This window comes from Pteropus alecto, unplaced genomic scaffold (assembly GCF_000325575.1).
Source record: "Pteropus alecto unplaced genomic scaffold, ASM32557v1 scaffold110, whole genome shotgun sequence".
Lineage (NCBI taxonomy): Eukaryota > Metazoa > Chordata > Mammalia > Chiroptera > Pteropodidae > Pteropus > Pteropus alecto.
The window spans coordinates 9,948,687-9,965,943 of NW_006431920.1; the positions used below are offsets into that span (position 1 = coordinate 9,948,687).

General features: G+C 47.9%; 1 protein-coding gene and 1 pseudogene across 4 annotated transcripts in view; both read left to right on the forward strand.

Moving 5' to 3' along the window:
- Positions 1 to 11,308, forward strand: part of DNPEP (aspartyl aminopeptidase) — an 11,840-nt gene extending 532 nt beyond the window's left edge. For 3 of the 4 annotated variants that reach the window (XM_015585458.2, XM_006906689.3, XM_025043319.1), the window contains exons 2-15: positions 117 to 210; positions 297 to 385; positions 487 to 600; positions 852 to 977; positions 1,169 to 1,299; positions 1,590 to 1,665; positions 1,783 to 1,890; positions 2,609 to 2,686; positions 3,687 to 3,770; positions 4,734 to 4,894; positions 5,282 to 5,321; positions 5,446 to 5,547; positions 10,634 to 10,801; positions 11,169 to 11,308. In XM_015585458.2, the coding sequence (XP_015440944.1) occupies positions 123 to 210; positions 297 to 385; positions 487 to 600; positions 852 to 977; positions 1,169 to 1,299; positions 1,590 to 1,665; positions 1,783 to 1,890; positions 2,609 to 2,686; positions 3,687 to 3,770; positions 4,734 to 4,894; positions 5,282 to 5,321; positions 5,446 to 5,547; positions 10,634 to 10,801; positions 11,169 to 11,219 (1,416 nt within the window). In that variant the 5' untranslated portion in view covers positions 117 to 122 and the 3' untranslated portion in view covers positions 11,220 to 11,308. Of the gene's footprint in view, positions 1 to 6; positions 21 to 116; positions 211 to 296; positions 386 to 486; positions 601 to 851; positions 978 to 1,168; positions 1,300 to 1,589; positions 1,666 to 1,782; positions 1,891 to 2,608; positions 2,687 to 3,686; positions 3,771 to 4,733; positions 4,895 to 5,281; positions 5,322 to 5,445; positions 5,548 to 10,633; positions 10,802 to 11,168 lie in introns of those variants that run through there. The other variant, XM_015585460.2, reaches the window with a different exon arrangement.
- On the forward strand, positions 7,075 to 7,192 carry LOC112475444 (annotated as a pseudogene).
- Positions 11,309 to 17,257: the final 5,949 nt, after the last annotated feature.

Genomic DNA, 17,257 nt, shown 5'->3' on the forward strand with positions numbered 1-17,257 from the left:
GGAAAGAGGTGGAAGCAGAGGTCTGCACCTTGGAACGGTCACTTTGGGGGTTTGGGGTGGAAATCCCCGGAGCCTGGATGAGAGGTCAGGGTTGTCTGAGCGCTTCCTTGCCCTAGGTGGCTATGAGCGGCAGGGCCCGCAAAGAGGCGGTGCAGGCCGCGGCCCGAGAGCTTCTCAAGTTCGTGAACCGAAGCCCCTCTCCTTTCCATGGTAAGTGACCAGGGCAGCAGAGGCGGGTAGGGGCTGGTGTGCCTCCTACCGGCTTCTGTCGCTGTGAGAGGGTTCTTTCCCTGCAGCTGTGGCCGAGTGCCGAAGCCGCCTCCTCCAGGCTGGCTTCCATGAGCTCAAGGAGGCCGAGAGCTGGGATATCAAGCCCGAGAGCAAGGTACTAGGGGTGAGGTGGGGACCAAAAGGCAGGTCCCTAAGCTCAAAGTCCTGTGTGCCAGTAGGCCGGCTAATCCAATTCAAGCCCCTGCCCCTCCCCAGTACTTCCTGACCAGGAACTCCTCCACCATCATCGCTTTTGCTGTGGGAGGCCAGTATGTTCCTGGCAATGGTTTCAGCCTCATTGGGGCCCACACGGACAGCCCCTGCCTCCGGGTAAGGAATTGGGGTTGCGCTGGGATGGGGGAGGCATCAAGGAATAGGGCAAGAGAGAGCTGGGAGGAACACATCGGGGACTCTATTCCATTGAGCAGGGAAGGAGGCTTGTCATCTCCCTTCCGCACACTTGGACCCTTCTCTATCACTAATATTCATTCTATGTTACTTAGCTTGTGAACAGCCTATCTCATCTCCAAATCTTGTCATGCAGCTTTCTCTGACTCCTCATTCCCCATCTTCACACTCAGGTGAAACGGCGATCTCGCCGAAGCCAGATGGGCTTCCAGCAGGTTGGTGTGGAGACCTATGGCGGTGGAATCTGGAACACCTGGTTTGACCGTGACCTGACCTTGGCTGGACGCGTCATTATCAAGGTAGTAACTGGGGTTGAACCTGGGAGGGTCTCATCTTCAGCTCTCTGTGGAGAGCTACCCCCCACTCTGGGGGAAGCGGGGAAAGGGCAGTCCAGATCAGAGGGCCACCTTGGTTAGTTTGTGTGAAGTGGGGGCTTTAACCAGCTGTGGTTGGGAGGTGCTCTGGGCTGACCAGGCTTGGTTGGCCACAGTGCCCTACCTCAGGCCGGCTGGAACAGCGGCTGGTGCATGTGGACCGGCCCATTCTTCGCATCCCGCACCTGGCCATCCATCTGCAGCGAAACATCAACGAGAACTTCGGGCCCAACATGGAGATGCACTTGTGAGACTGGGGCAAGGGCTTTGGTGACTAGGAGGGATAGGATATGGCACCAGGTGATGGAAGGGGCTCCAGCAGGACCTGAGAGACCACTACCTAATGGTGGCCACTATCAGGTTCTACTCTTGGGACCCAGTTGATGTCCAAGGGCCCTCACAACTATGCTGTTCAGGGGGACCAATTGGGAATTGAAGGGCAAGGGCTGTTCCCCATCAAGAGATGCCTGAGCCCAGTGCCCCTCCCCTTTGCCCTCTAGCCCTCCCCACATCTCGTCTTCACATGTCTCCCCACAGAGTCCCCATTATTGCCACAGCAGTCCAGGAAGAGCTGGAGAAGGGGACTCCTGAGCCAGGGCCCCTCAGTGCTGCAGTAAGACACTCCTCTACTTATGGGGAGGGGTGAGCAGGGGGGGAAGGAAACGATCCCCTGAGAAGGGGAGAGGCAGGGAAGAACAGACCCTCCTCCCAACACCCTTCCGCCCTACAGGATGATCGGCACCACTCGGTCCTCATGTCCCTTCTCTGTGCCCATCTGGGGCTGAGCCCCGAGGACATCTTGGAAATGGAGCTCTGCCTTGCGGACACCCAGCCTGCGGTGAGGAAGGACTGCAGAAACTTGGGATGGGGACCTCTGGGATAGCAGCCTGCCCCAGTGTGTCCCCTGAAGCACTCTTCACCTTTGCTACTCCCCTAGTATTCTCATCCCCGTTCTACCCAGTAGACATCCCATCCTTCTGTCTACAGGACAGTGGTTCTCAAAAACGGCAGTTTCCTGCTCCACACCTGCCTCCATGGATGCTCTTGGGTGGGGCCTGGGAATAGGCTTTTCCACAGATCCCCCAGGAGTTTCTGCTACAGTTGGTCCTGTCTACTTTGACCCCCACTGACTCTGAACTTCTGAGGGCAAGAGGCCTCCACGTGGCCACCCTTTTTCTGGAGCCTGCCGTCATGTCCCTCCCATTTGTCGACTGCTAAGACTTTGGATGTTCAGTCTTCTTTGAATGTACACCAAGTTTCTGTGTCTCAGCTGGTCTCCTCTGTTATTCTTTACCTTTTCTTGTGACCATTCAGCTCCTCCCTTTTCTTGTCTCATGGGAACTGGTCAGGAACTATAGGCCACCCTCTGTCCCTCAGCTCCAGCCCAGCCCCATTTTCCAGCCCTGCACAGCAGGATCATAGTCCTAAGCCAGGGGTCCGAGGGAAGTTATGTTTTAACCAAGGAGACAGCTCAAGCTCAGGCCCTTGGGAGCTGGGAGAAGCAGATGAGTTGGGGTATGGGGTTAAACGTCAGGCTGACTGTCTTATCTTTCTAGGTCCTGGGTGGTGCCTATGAGGAGTTCATTTTTGCCCCTCGACTGGACAATCTGCATAGCTGCTTCTGTGCTCTGCAGGTGAGGAGCTGGGGCACCCCCAGGCAGCACGTAGCACCAGGAGAGGCAGAGTGTTGGGGCAAGGGGACTGCTGCCTCAAGCCCCAGCAGGTGGTGAGACAGCCACTGGCCACCCCCAGTCTGCTGGTGGGCCATGGGGTGGGGCCTAAATGCCGCAGCCTCAGCATCTCTCCTCTTGGTCCCACCCTTGCACCAGCCTGGGGCCTGGAACTGTGGTGAGGAAGGCTGAGAGATTGTTTAGGGTACCACAGTGTCTTGTCCTAACCCTGTTTCTGCCGCCTCTCCTTTAAGTTAACCTCTGCTTCAAGGGAAAGGTCTTAACAGCCCATCAGGCAGTATCATCCACTTCCATCTGCTCCCCACCCTCAGGTATAATAACCCACCGAGCCTTCTCTTTGTGCCTCGGAATCTCAGTGGGGTTGTCTTTCTTCCTCTTAGCCACCTTAATAGTCCTACTTTCTTTCCACCCTAGTAGGTTCCCTTCCTCTCCTCTTACCCTCACCCCTCCCTTTGCCCTCTTCCCACCTCTGTTTCCCTCCCCATCCTGTTCTTGGAGATAGGCTTTGGGCTAGAAATGAGACCAAAGCTAGATCTGGAACTCGTGTTCACTTCTGCTGCAAGCCAGCCAGTCATGTCTCCTTGATGGAGCGACAGTCATCTCTTTGAACCCCGATCTCTTCACTGAGGCCAGTTAGTTTGCATAATCTTTGTGGTCCTTTTGACTTGATAGGATTCTCCGCCCTTCCCCTCCACTTTACACATCCTCCTGCCTTTTGCATGGGAGTTTCTCCCAAAGGGTGGCTTCTCCTATCCCGTTAGAAAGGTCCCCCACTGCCCTCCACCAGGCGATGCCCCCAGAGATGAAGGCCAGTGAAAGCACAAGCCCATTTCACTGCAGCCATGATGACAGAGGTGGGGATGGGCAACTCTGAGGTGTTGGTGGGCCGAGTTATGGAAGCAGAAGGGGTGAAGACGATGCTCTTGATCCCTCTCTAAATCAGGCCTTGATCGATTCCTGTGCAGCGCCTGCCTCCCTGGCCGCGGATCCCCACGTGCGCATGATTGCTCTCTATGACAACGAAGAGGTACACAGAGGGCTCTGGGGAGGGTGCCCTCTGGGGAGTCTTCCATGGCCGGCCTGTGCCAGTGGAGGAGACACTGCCTGTGCTCTCTAGCACTTGGTCTCCTCTGGCTCAGCATTCATCGGCCTCTGTTGTGACCATACCTCCCATGTTTCTCTGTGTGAGCATAGTGAGCTCCTGGACAACAAGGACTGTGCCCTTTCATCCTCAAAGCCCCAGAGGTCGGCACATGGTAGGTTCTCATCATGCCTGCCTGCGTTAGGGTGCAGTCCTAGACACTGTAATGGAGCTTGAACAGCTGGACAGTTCTCTCATATAACCGCACAGGTCAGAGTTAGCAGTTCAGGACAGGTCTCTACTCTCCTGAACACATAGCTTCCATTTCAGGATCCAAGTGGCTGTTCCAGCTCATGCCATCTCATCTATACTGAGTTAATAGGAAGGGAGAAAGGGCGAAGGGGAAGTGCCTGCCCATCCATTTAAGGGCATGACCCAAAGGTGGCATTCGCCACTGCTTACATTCCATAGAACTCATCCTGGCCATGTTTAGCTTCAGGGGAAACTAAGAATGTTCTCTCTGCTTGCGTAGTCACATACTTAGCCACAGCTTGGGTGTTACAGAAGATATCATGGACAGTTAGCAGTTGGTCTCTGTCACACACATGAGAGGATTGACCCTTGTCGTGGGGCATCTGTGCTGAGCCCCAGATGTGAGGGTCAGGGGAGAAGGAGGGGCAGTGCAGGAAGCCACCAGAAAGTGGTGTTTCTGCCCCAGAGGTGACTGAGGATTAGTTTGGCCCCGGCCTACCTTCAGGTTTTGGTTGGGAAGTTGCTGATAAAACCCCACATTTCTCACTCATGGACTCAGTGGGGTCCTGGGCCAGTGTGGGTGTTAGGCCCCTCTCCCGGGCCTCCAGCTCAAGCCCCTCAGCCCAGACCCCAGAACCAGGTCTCTGCTCTTGCCAGGTGGGGTCTGAGAGCGCTCAGGGGGCACAGTCACTGCTGACAGAGCTGGTGCTGCGGCGGATCTCGGCCTCACCCCAGCACCTGACAGCCTTCGAGGAAGCCATACCCAAGTCCTACATGATCAGCGCAGACATGGCCCACGCTGTGCACCCCAACTACCTGTGAGTGTCCGTGCCAGGCACGCAGTCACAGTCCTGACTCAGCCGGAGACCTGGGTGTAACCCTGGGCCCCAGCCTTTCCCCCTTCCCCTTCCTCATTCACCTGGGAGGTTCAATGGGGGCTTCCTTTTGACTGCTCCAAGGCCCAGCTTGGTCAAAATCATGTAATGCCTAACCCAGGTATGTTGAATAGGCTCTATCTACAGATTTAATTCCATCTGTCTCTAGAGGCTGCCTGGAACACTGTTTAGCATACCTCTGAGGTCCTGCGGGGCTGGGTGGGAAAGCATGCCGTGATCCGTTAGTGATGTCTGTTGTAAGAGAGGCAGTAGATGTAGACAGGCCCATCTCCTGTTTGCCATCACTGGCCCTTAATCTGTCTGTTACAGGGACAAGCATGAGGAGAACCACCGGCCTTTATTTCACAAGGTGAGATGCTTCTGTATCTCCTCAGGGACCTGGGAACTGAGTTGGCTCTGGGCTCCATCTCATCCCCTATGGACCTGTCCCCCATCTCTGCCTCACCCTTGATTCCTGGTTTCCGTCTCCCCAGGGCCCTGTGATCAAGGTGAACAGTAAGCAACGCTATGCCTCGAATGCGGTTTCAGAGGCCCTGATCCGTGAGGTGGCCAGCAATGTTGGGGTGCCCCTGCAGGTGAGGGCAGGCCCTGCTTGGGAAAGGGGGAGGGGAGTGAGCAGGGGAGGGCACAAGCAGACTGGCCCCCAGTGAATGGGGAGTCCAGTAGATAATCTTTAGCAGAGGGGGTCTCAGTAGAATGAGAACAGGGGTTTTGGATATAGGCAGAGCTGGGATCTATGCTGGTGCTGCTGTGGTCCTAGCCATGTGACCTTGGACTGGTCTCCAAATTTCTCTGAGTCTCAGTTTCTACACCTGTAAAATGGGGCTGATAACAATGCCTATTCTGTTGGATTTCTGTGAAGATTAAAGGTACAGTGTGCTCATGGCACCCCCAGCTCCCCCGTGTCTCTCTTACACACCCCGGGGGCTTCCGTAAGGGTACTCAGGGCTGGGGAACTTAGAACTTAGAACTCCAACTGCTCACTTGCATTCTTGCCTATGACCCATCTTGTCATAGGTACAGGTATAGACACAGGCAAACCTCAGAGATATTGTGGGTTTGGTTCCAGACTACTGCAATAAAATGAATATTACATTAAAGCAAATCACCAGAATTTTTTGGTTTCCCAGTGCATATAGTAATGTTTACACTACATCGTAGTCTGTTAAGTGTGCAATATAGCATTATGTCTGAAAAACAATGTATATACCTTAATTTAAGAATTTTGCTAAAAAATGCTAATCATCGTCTGAGCATTCAGTGAGTCATAATCTTTTTTTGGCGGAGCGTCTGGCCTCGATGTTGATGGCTGCCGACTGATCGGGGTGTTGGTTGTATCATGAGGTTGCAGCGAGTCAGTCACATCTTCAGTTCTATGGTTATTCCCACCACGTCTACAGTTATTTCCTCCACCGAAGTCTCGAACCTCTCAGAGTCATCAATGAGGGTTGGAATTCTTCCAAACTCCTGCTAAAGTTGATGTTTTGGCTTCTTCCCATGAATTACAGATGTTCTTAATGACATCTAGAATGGTGAGTCCTTTTTAGAAGGTTTTCAATATACTTTGCCCAGAACCATCAGAGGAATCACTATGGCAGCCTTACAAAATGTATTTCTTAAATACTAAGACTTGAAAGTCAAAATTCTCTTTGATCCATGGCTATAGAAAGGATGTTGTGTTAGCAGGTGTGAGGACATTAATCTTGTATATATCCATCAGAGCTCTTGGATAACCAGGTGCATTGTCAATGAGCAGTAATATTTTAAAAGGAATCTTTTTCTTCTGAGCAGTAGATCACAACAGTGGGCTTAAAATATTCAGTAAACTATGTTGTAAACAGATGTGCCGTCATCTAGGCTTTGTTGTTCCCTTTGTGGAGCACAGGCAGAGTAGATTTAGCATAATTCTTAAGAGCCTCAGGACTTTCAGAATGTTAATAACCATTGGTTTCAACTTAGTCACCAGCTCATTAGCCCCTAACAAGAGAGCCACTCTGTCCTTTGAAGCCAGGCACTGACTTCTCCTCACTAGCTATGAAAGTCCTAGACAGCATCTTCTTCCAACATAAGTTGTTTTGTCTACATTGAAAATCTCTTGTTTAGTCTGTGGCCATGCTACCCTGAATGTGCCCATCTCGTCTGATCTCGAAAGCTAAGCAAGGTCAGGCCTGGTTAGTACTTGGATGGGAGACCACCTTGGAATACCAAGCACCGTAGGCGTTTTTGTTGTTGCTGTTGTTGTTGTTTTAAAAAATAAAAAAGGAAAAAAAAAAGAAAATCTCTCGTTTAGTGCAGCCACCTTCATTAATTATCTTAGCGAGATCTTCTGGGTAACTTGCTGCAGCTTCTACATCAGCACTTGCTGCTTCAGCTTGCACTTTTGTGTTATAGAGACAGCTTCTTTCCTTAAACCTCATGGACCAGCCTCTGTTAGCTTCCGACTTTCTTCTGCAGCTTCCTCACCTCTCTCAGGCTTCATAGAATTGAAGAGAGTTAGGGCCTCACTCTGGATTAGGCTTTGGGTTAAAGGAAGGTCGTGGCTGGTTTGACCTTCTATCCAGACCAGTAAAACTTTCTCTATATCAGAAATGAGGCTGTTTCACTTCCTTATCGTAGGTGTGTTCACTGGAGTAGCACTCTTAACTTCCTTTGAGAACTTTTCTTCATTCACAACTTGGCCGACCACCACAAGAGGCCTAGCTTTGGCCTATCTTGGCTTTCAACATGCCTTCCTCACTAAGCTTAATCATTTCTTGCTTTTGATTTAAAGTGAGAGATGTGCGATTCTTGCTTTTACTTGAACCTTTAGAGGCCATTGCAGGGTTACTAATTGGCCTAAATTTCACGTTGTTGTGTCTTGGAAAATAGGGAGACCCAAAGAGAGGGAGAGAGACAGGGGAACGGCTGGCTGGTGGAGCAGTCAGGACACACTGCATTCGCTGATTAAGTTCACTCTCTTCTATGGGTGTAGTTCGTGGTACCCCAAAACAACTACAGTGCCAACATCACACATATACTTAACTGATCACAGATCACCGTCACAAATATAATAATAATGAAAAAGCTTGAAATATTTCGAGAATCACCAAAATGTGACAGACACAAAGTGAGCAAATGCTACTGGAAAAATGGCACCAGTAGAGTTGCTCAACTCAGGGTTGCTATAGACCTTCAATTTGTAAAAAAAAAAAAAAAAAACAAAAACAACAAAAAAAACCCCAAAACACGATAAGACAAGAAGTATGCCTTTGTAGACAGACAGAAAAAGATAGATTAGATAGGTTAGACAGAGGCAGGCAGCTGTGGGCGCGTCTGCGGGGAGAGCATCCTGGCCAGAGGGAATGAATGCAAAGGCCTACAGTGGGGCAGGAGTAAGCTTGGTTTGTCAAGAGGAAACAGGGCCACAGTGGCAGAGCCAGGGCGAGAAGAGGGGTGTGCGTACACACACCCACCCACCCACCCACCTCCATCTAGGCCAGTTGTACAGGGCCTCCAAGGCCATGGAAGGCTGTTTCAGTTCCCCTCTAAGACAGTGGGGAGACATTGGGGGATTTTTCTTTAATAACTTATAGCAAAAATAGGACATGTGTACTTTAGAAAATTAGAAGATAGAAATAAACTAAAACATTAATCCCGAGAGATTTGTGTATATTTTTTCCAGATTTTTTTCTATGCATATACTTAACACATTTTTCAAAGAATGGAATCATCTTGAACATGATTTTTGCTTCCTCTTTTCATTCAGTACTCTTTCCTTTTCTATCTCAGTAAATTTTCGTTTGACTATATTTGTATCTCATGTAATGCACAGATCAGGTTCAGTTTCCCCCACTTAACCCAAAAATATTCTTTGATATCCAGGTCAGGACCACATTATTTCTGGTTTATATGTTGCTTAAATGTCTTTTAATATAGCATATACCTCCCTGGTTTTTTTAAAAAAAATAATATTGGCTTGTTGAAAAAAACCAGGCTGATCATCCCATGTAATTCTCGCTTTTTGAATTTGCCTGGCTGCTTCCTCCTGGTGCTGTTTAGCTTTTATTTCCTGTAAACTGTAATTCATATCTGAAGGCTTGATGGATTGAAGGCTTGAAACATTTTTGGCCAGAATACATCTTGGCTGGTGTGTCCTTCATGTTGCATCATATGACTATCATCTGGGTGATCCACCCTTAGGGATCAAAGTGACCACTGGATTGGGGGTGCCCTTCAATCCCCCCATCATATGTGGATTTTCCTCAGACTGGACAGTAAACCTGTATGAGCGATCAAGTCCCCATCAACCAGACACGTAAAGGTTTTAACACCAATTAATAATCGTTGCCTAAATCAAAAATTTCATTAGAGTTTACTGAACCCCTTCAATTTCTCCTGTCTGCATTTCACCCCTTTTACATTTATTAGTGAAATGGAAATTTCTTCTTATCAACTAGGGCTATTTGGTTATTATAAAGTGTGGTTCCTACTGGAAAGACAGGATAAATGCTAATTCTTCCCCTTTAATAACCAATTTTCAAGATAAAGTGTTTTAATAGCCTCCTCAAATGGTGACAAATAGAGGGTTTTTTCCTTTTTCTTGTCTATGATTATAAAATCAATGTTATCTGATGGACTATAATCATTTTATTTCATCTTCAACTTGGAGTAACTTTGACCAATGGGAGCCCTTTCAATGTAATTCCTGTGTCCTTTGACATGACTCTTGAAAGTTTTCTTTTTGGTACAGTGAGAACTTGCAGTCTTATCTTGTTCATTTCTCTCCCCAGACTTGTTAGCTTTTTGTGGCTAATGATAGAGACCATGGTCTGGCACCATGAGTGTTCATTGTTATTGGTGTGGGTCGGGGCTGGCTAGAAAAAAGTATATGTATTTTGAAAATCATGATTTTTATTCAAAATCATCATTCTTATTCAAAAATTAAGAATAGTTATTACTTCATTTATTTGATTTTATAATTGTTTTCCCTTACATTGAAAATCTTGATATCTAACAAATGATTTTCTTATTTATCTTTTTACTAGAATATAAATAGTTTCAAAATGCCAATAGCAATATTTTTAAAAACAATAAAACTACTGAGTGATTTTTCTTTATATGCGTATGGGGTAGGGGGTGGTGAGTAAGTGTTAAGCAAGAGAGTGGCATAAGCAGCGGTCCCCAACCTTTTTGGCACCATGTGCTGGGGCTCCTATGAGAATCCAATGCCTGATGATCTGAGGTGGAGCTGAGGCGGTGATGCTAGCGCTGGGGAGCGGCTGCAAACACAGATGAAGCTTCGCTCCCTCACCCGCTGCTCATCTACTGTGCGGCCCAGTTCCTAACAGGACCTGGACCAGTACCGGTCTGTGGCCTGGGGGTTGGGGACCCCTGGCATAAAGGATCCTTTTTATTTTAATTCCCCTGCCTGCAATGTGGAGAATGGATTCTTTATGGGAGGCAAGATAGATGGAGAGAATAGGACCAATTCAGAATGCATTATCCTTTGGGCCTGCCATTTAATGTTGGTGTTGTGATTTTATGTTGGTCACACTCACTCTCTGAGGGGTAGAAGTGGACCGTCTGCCAGGCCCCTTTCATCCCTGCGGTTATAAGGTGACTTCCTCCTTGGCCTTAATGAGCACATACTGCACATTGCTCATGAACCGCTTCTCTCTGCAGGATCTCATGGTCCGGAATGACTCCCCCTGCGGGACCACCATTGGGCCTATCTTGGCTTCTCGGCTGGGGCTGCGAGTACTGGATCTAGGCAGCCCCCAACTGGCCATGCACTCCATCCGGGAGACAGCCTGTACCACAGGGGTGCTCCAGACACTCACCCTCTTTAAGGTGGCTCCCGCCCCACCCATCACCCATCCCACTGGGCTCCTTCCCCCTCTATTACCTGGGTGGGTTGCTGCAACAACATCGTCACCACTAAGTGACTTGCCTGGGTGATGGGGCTGATTGTCTTGGTGCTACCATGTAGAAAAAGAATGGTCCCCATTCTTCTTAAGGCTCAGGTGCCCTGATGAGCCCCCAGATGATAATGAGGGGACAGAGAAGCAATCAGGGATGAGAAGACTGGGGTGGTTGTCAGGTGTGGGTAAAGCAGCTATCCTTGTCTTGCTGGGGCCTGTATTGGTGGGAGGCGGGTGGCGGGGGACCCCTATCTGGTCTCCACTGATTCCAAATCCCATATTGTCTCCCATTTTAGGGCTTCTTTGAGCTGTTCCCATCTCTGAGCCGTAACCTCTCAGTGGATTGAGGCTTTTTGGAAAGACTTCTCTTGCACTTGAGAGGGGAAGTTCTCAGCTGAGCTGAAGCTGAATTATTAAAGTGGATTTTTCACTCAAACTCATTCTGTTGTGCTTATTTGGCGATTGGATGAGTAGGGTTAAGCTTGGCTTAAACTTCTGGAACCAGAACAGAGAGGGAGGTTGAGGTACAGATGAAGGAGACCACAGCTCAGGAGCTGATGGAGGCCTGATTGCAAACTTCCTTAAGTTCATGCCTGAAGTGGACACAGGTTGGGTGGGTCTATAATGGGAAGGTCATTTCTCCCATCCTCCGTTCTCCGTTCTTGGAAGTGGCCTCAATACTCTTCCATAATTCTGTTCCCAGAATAGTCCTGAAGCCAAGCTCAGCCCTCTGAGGTCCCAACACTCAGCATTAGACCACTCCAGAGCTGCCCAGTGCGGCCCAGGCTGTTTCCCACTCTCCCTCATCCCTCCCCGCCCCTCCAGGCACCACAGAGAGAAGGACACAGTCTAGGCTTTAGCATCACCCTTCATCATCCATTTCATTTCTCAACAGCTGCTGGCATTATTTGGTTAATATATTACCAGGAAAAATGATTACCACTGAAAAAAATCAAAGGAAAAGTCACAGTCTCCTTACACACTCTTCCATCAAAACAATTGTGATAAATGGTGTTTTTCCAATGTTTTGGATACCAGTATAAAAAATTTTTTATATAAATATGACCATTTAAGTTTTTTAAAACAATATGATGCATAAAACAACAATGCTTGTGGGGTTTAAAATAGGTATAATTAAACTATATGACCACAATAGCATAATATTCAGGAGAGGTCAACAAGTTCATGTGTACTAAAGTTTTGCAATGTTTAGAAGAGAGTGAAAGAATCTATCAATACTAAGAAGTCAAGGATATATACCGTAATTTTTAGGAAAACCATTAAAAGAATTTAAAAAGCATATAAGTTCTATTATAAGTTGAATTGTGTCCCCTGAAAAGATGTTGGAATCCTAACACTGGTACCTGTCAATGTGATCTTATTTGGAAATAGGGTGTTTGCCGATGATCAAGGTGAGGTCAGTAGGGTGGGCCCTAATTCAATATGAAAGTGTCCTCATTAAAAGGGGGAGATTTGATACAGAGACATGCCAGAGGGAAGATATGAAGACAGAACGATGCCATGTGAAGATGGGGGATCGGAGAGATGCATCTACACGCCAAAGAACGCCAAAGACCACTGACAAACCACCAGAAACTGAAAGAGGCAAGGATTCCCCTACAGGATTCAAAGGAGCATGGCCCTGCCAATACCTAGATTTCAGAATTCGAGCCTCCAGAACTCTAAGACAATAAATTATTGTTTTAAACCACCTAGTTTTGGGTATGTTGTGACAGCAGCCCTGGGAAACTAATACAACTTCAGACTAATTGAGTAGGGAAAATAGGATAATGAAAAAATAATGGGTCCATTCTGCAACTTCTCTTCAAATGATTCAGCAAAACTATATTATGTATATATGTGTCGGTAATATAGTAAAATGAATTGACTCTAGGTCAAAACGTATTGACTTAGGTAGAGAGACAATGGGTGTTCATTGTACTATTTCAATTTTTTTGTATGTTTGAACCTATATTAAAAATGTGGAGATGACTTTAAAAATTCAATCCAAAATAAGGGGAGAAATGAGAAAAAAAGTGAAGCAATAGAAAGCACTAAATAAGATGTAAGACCAAAACTCAAGTATATCTAGTTATATACAACATTGAAAAAGTAGACTAATTTTATCTCAATAAGGTTATTTAAAAAAAAAACAAAAACTTTTCTTATTGTCAATAAGAAAAGTCGAACATCTAAAACTTTCAAAAATAAAAGAGGAAAGAACGCCAGTATTACCCTGATACCAAAATTAGACAAAGACATTGTATGTAAAAGGAAGAAATTCATTCTTTATGAATATAGATGCAAACGTTCTCAAACTAGCAAACAATGCAGCAAGTAGAAAGGATTATACACCACGAGGAAGCGGGATTTATCCCAAGAATGCAAACTTGATTCAATTCATGACAATCGATGTAATATATCATATTAATAGAATAAAGGACAAAAACCACACGATCATTTTAATAGGTGCAGAAAAGACATTTGACAAAATCCAACATCTTTTCATGATAAAAAATATTTAACACCCCTAAATAGAAGGGAACTTCCTCAATCTGATAAAAAGCATCTATGAAAAACCCACAGATAACATCATACTTAATGACGAAAGAGTGAAAGCTTTCCTCCTAAGATCAGGAATAAGACAAAGGTGTCTGCTCATCACTTTTAGTTAACATTAGAGGGAGATTTGGACACATGGAGACACAGGGAAGAAGGCCATGTGAAGACAGAGGCAGAAATCGGAGTTATGCCGTCACAAGCTAAGGAATGCCAGCCGTCTTCAGAATATGGAAGAAGCAAAAAACTCTCCATAGAGCCTGTGCAGGGAGGGTGACCCTGCCAACACCTTGATTTTGGACTTCCAGCCTCCGGAACTGTGAGAGAATAAATTTCTATTGTTTTAAGCCATCAAGCTTGTGGTGATTTGTTGCAGCAGCCCTAGGAAGCAGATACACTCTTTAGAAATGTTTTCTTAATTGCTTTGCACAATAACTAAGATAAAGAAGGACGTTTTGCCAACAGAACCAGGAGAATGATTAACTTTGGGAGGAAGGAGAAGAGAGTGAGGGCTGTAATCTGGAAGGAACAGGGAGGTGTTTCTGTATTGGCGGTGTTGTTACCTGGAGAGTATCACACAGTGGTTCACGATGACAATCTATTGAGCTGGACCTTTACATCTTACCCACTTCTGTTTATCTGGATTACTTTTCACAATCATAAGGTAAAAATACTTTTTCAAAAAGGGAAAAGGAAAAGAGCACAAGGGCCTCTAGACACAAAAGTTGACATGAGAAACATTCTAAATTGAAAGAGAAGTTTTTTCTAAGACGATTAGAAAGGGGGAAAAATGCCTCTTTCTTGCCTAGAAGCTCTGGGATTGGCCCCGAGCAGAGAATAGATAAGCAAGAAGGTCAATTGGGCTTTCCAGGAAAATCCCCTTCCCCTGGCTCATCTCCCTGTTTCCCCCAGGGGGCGCTGCTCTCCATTGAACTCAGCTTCTGGGGAGACAAGAGTCACCCCTTCCTCTGCTCCCTTACTTTGTGGCTGGTGGCAGCCGGAAATGTTCAAACAAAAATGAAACAGAGAGAAAGACTTGACGGAGGGGAGCCAAATGCAGAGAGGACCGTGAATCTACATACTTTGGATTTGAGGGAGAACTTGTTCTCCAGGCTCTAGATCCCCTCCATCCATATAGTCTCAGGGAAAAGAGGGACTCCTCCCCTGAGTGCCCCAACTCTTGGCTCCTGGCTTTCTGCCACATAGCAGGAGATATTTCTAAGCTTGTATGTGTGGGCCAGCACGTATTTATACACACAAACACAACATGTTCATGCCCATGTACACATACAAACATAACATACATATACACACCTACACATAGACATATATACACACACATATATACACATAAATGCAACTATAAAATCATCTATGCACACACATATAACATTCATAGGCACGCACGTATACATACACAAGTAAGTACATATAACACAAAACATCTAAACATATCCATCCATCCATACATACACAACATATAAACATACAAACCCACATATACACACACAAATATCTACATACACATGCGCACACACACATACCTGCATGTACATACTGCAAGTGGTACTTATCTTCCAAGATGGCCTCCAATGATCCATACCTCCCGCTATTCATGCTTTTGTGTAGTCCTCTCCCATGATGTATCTGGGTTGGTCTGTGTGGCCAACAGAATATGGCAGAAATGATGGTATATGAGTTCTGATGCCAGGTTATAAAACTATGGTGGCTTCTTCCTTGTTCTCTCTCTCTGGTTACTCGCTCTAGAGGAAGCTGTGTTGTGAGAACACTCAAGCGGCCGTATGGAGAGGCTATGTGACAAGGGACTGAAGTCTCCTACCAACAGCCAGCACCAAACTGCCAGGAGGGTGAGTGAGCCACATTGGAAGTCTGTCTTCCAGCGCCCGTCAGACCTTCAAATGAATCCAGCCCTGACTGGCATCTTGACAACAATTTCATGAGAGGTTCATGGAAAGGAGGCTGGTGTGACTGGAACAGAGAGGAAGAGGAGAGAAGGAAATAACTGGAGAAGAAGACAAGGTTAGACCATGCTGAGCCTTAAGGCAGTGGTTGGGAGGTTAGCGTTTATTTGAAAGTATAGAGGAAACGCATGGAAGAATGTTAAGCAAGGGAGTAACATGTTTCAGTTCATATTTTAGAAAGCTCCTTTGGTGCATGTTCGGAGATTACAGGGAGGCAAGAGTGGGACAACAAATATTCAACAGGTATTTATTGAGCACCTACAATGTACCCAGACATTATTCTAGGCTCCCGGAATACACCCCAAGTTATCAAGCAACCAGTTATTCCAAGCAACCAGATGAGATACAATCCTGGTAGCTGGTAAAAGATTATGGAGGTTTGACTAGGGTGGTGGGATGGCGTCTGGGAAAAAAATATGGATGGACAGGAGAAAATTTTTGCAGGGAGAAAGCATATCACTGCCTAGGGCGTGCCACGGATAGGAAGGCAGGGTAAGAGAACAGGAATGGCAAACGTTAACTGAGTGCTTACTATGTGCCTGTCGGTCATATTTCTAAATGTTTCCTGAGTATTAAATTAACAGGTCCTTCTAAGAATACTGTCAACTAGATACTGTTCTCACAGTGGAGATAAGGAACCGGGGCACAGAGAAGTGAGAGTGCCTGCAGGTGCGTGGATTTGACCCCAGGCAATCTTACCGGGAGCGCACTATCTTAAGGAGTACCCAGGTAGGGGACCCGACTTCTCAAGAGCGGCTGATTGCCGATATGCAATTACGAATGGTTCTCTCTGTGTCTCCCCGCCCCCCTCACTCCCCCACCTCTCTGTCTCTCTGGTTGTCGGGTGGGAATTCTAGAGAACAGGGGTTATCTATATCAGGAGCAGCCCACTCTTAAAAGCAGGACTCTGACGCCAAGACAAGGAAGAGGTGGAGTTGGGGGCCTTGTCACCACCCGCCGCGATTGGCGGAGCTGCCGCTCCGGTCGGGTGGTTGCGGCAGCGAAGCGAGCGCGCCAGGCGAGACCCTGCAGAGGCCGCGGCGGGCTCGGTGGCCCGGGTACCCGCGGGGGTGCGTCTGATTCGTTGCTTCCTGCTGTTGAGCAGCCTGCAGGGGGCTGGGACGCCGTTAGTCCCCAGGGTTGGGAGGAAAGCTGGGGGAGGTGTGGGCGGTCCCGGGAGGAGGGGTTGAGAGGCGGTGGGTGCACAAAGCACGGAAGCCCGGGAAACTGTGGGGGGCGGGGAGAGGAAATTAGATGGCGTCTTGGAGGCAGGGGCGGGAGGGAGTAAAAATCGGAAGATGGAGTTGGGACCAAAGAGAAGCGGGCTAGGGGGAATTGAGGGGTTCGGAAGGAGGAATGGAAGGGACCTCCGAGTGGGCAAAGGGACACAGATCCAGGCCACAAGGCTACGGGAGAAACAGCACGTGCCAAGGGGCCAGGGCGGAGATGCCCGGAGGGGTGGGGTCTGCAGGAGCCAAGCTGGCAGGCATCCCGTCCTGACCGTGGGAAGAGGCCCGGGCCCAGCCAGGCGCCAGGGCTTCCGCTCCAGCCTGGGGAGGTGATTGGGTGATGCGAACTCTGGTGAGAGGGGCGACTGCGGGAGGGAGCCGCAGAGGACGCGGAGGGCTCCTAGCCTTTCCCGCACTCGCGCCCTTCCCTCTCCACCATGTCTCCGCGGGTCTTTGAACTTGGAGACCAACGCAGAAGACTTCCTGCGGCATTAGGGGTTGGAAGAGGGCTAAAGGGGCACGAGGGGTGCTGGGCCCTGTGAATGTGTCTGCGTCCTTCCACCTTCGCAGCCAGGCCTCTCTTCAGGAGCCACCTCCAGACCAAGCTTCTGCCAC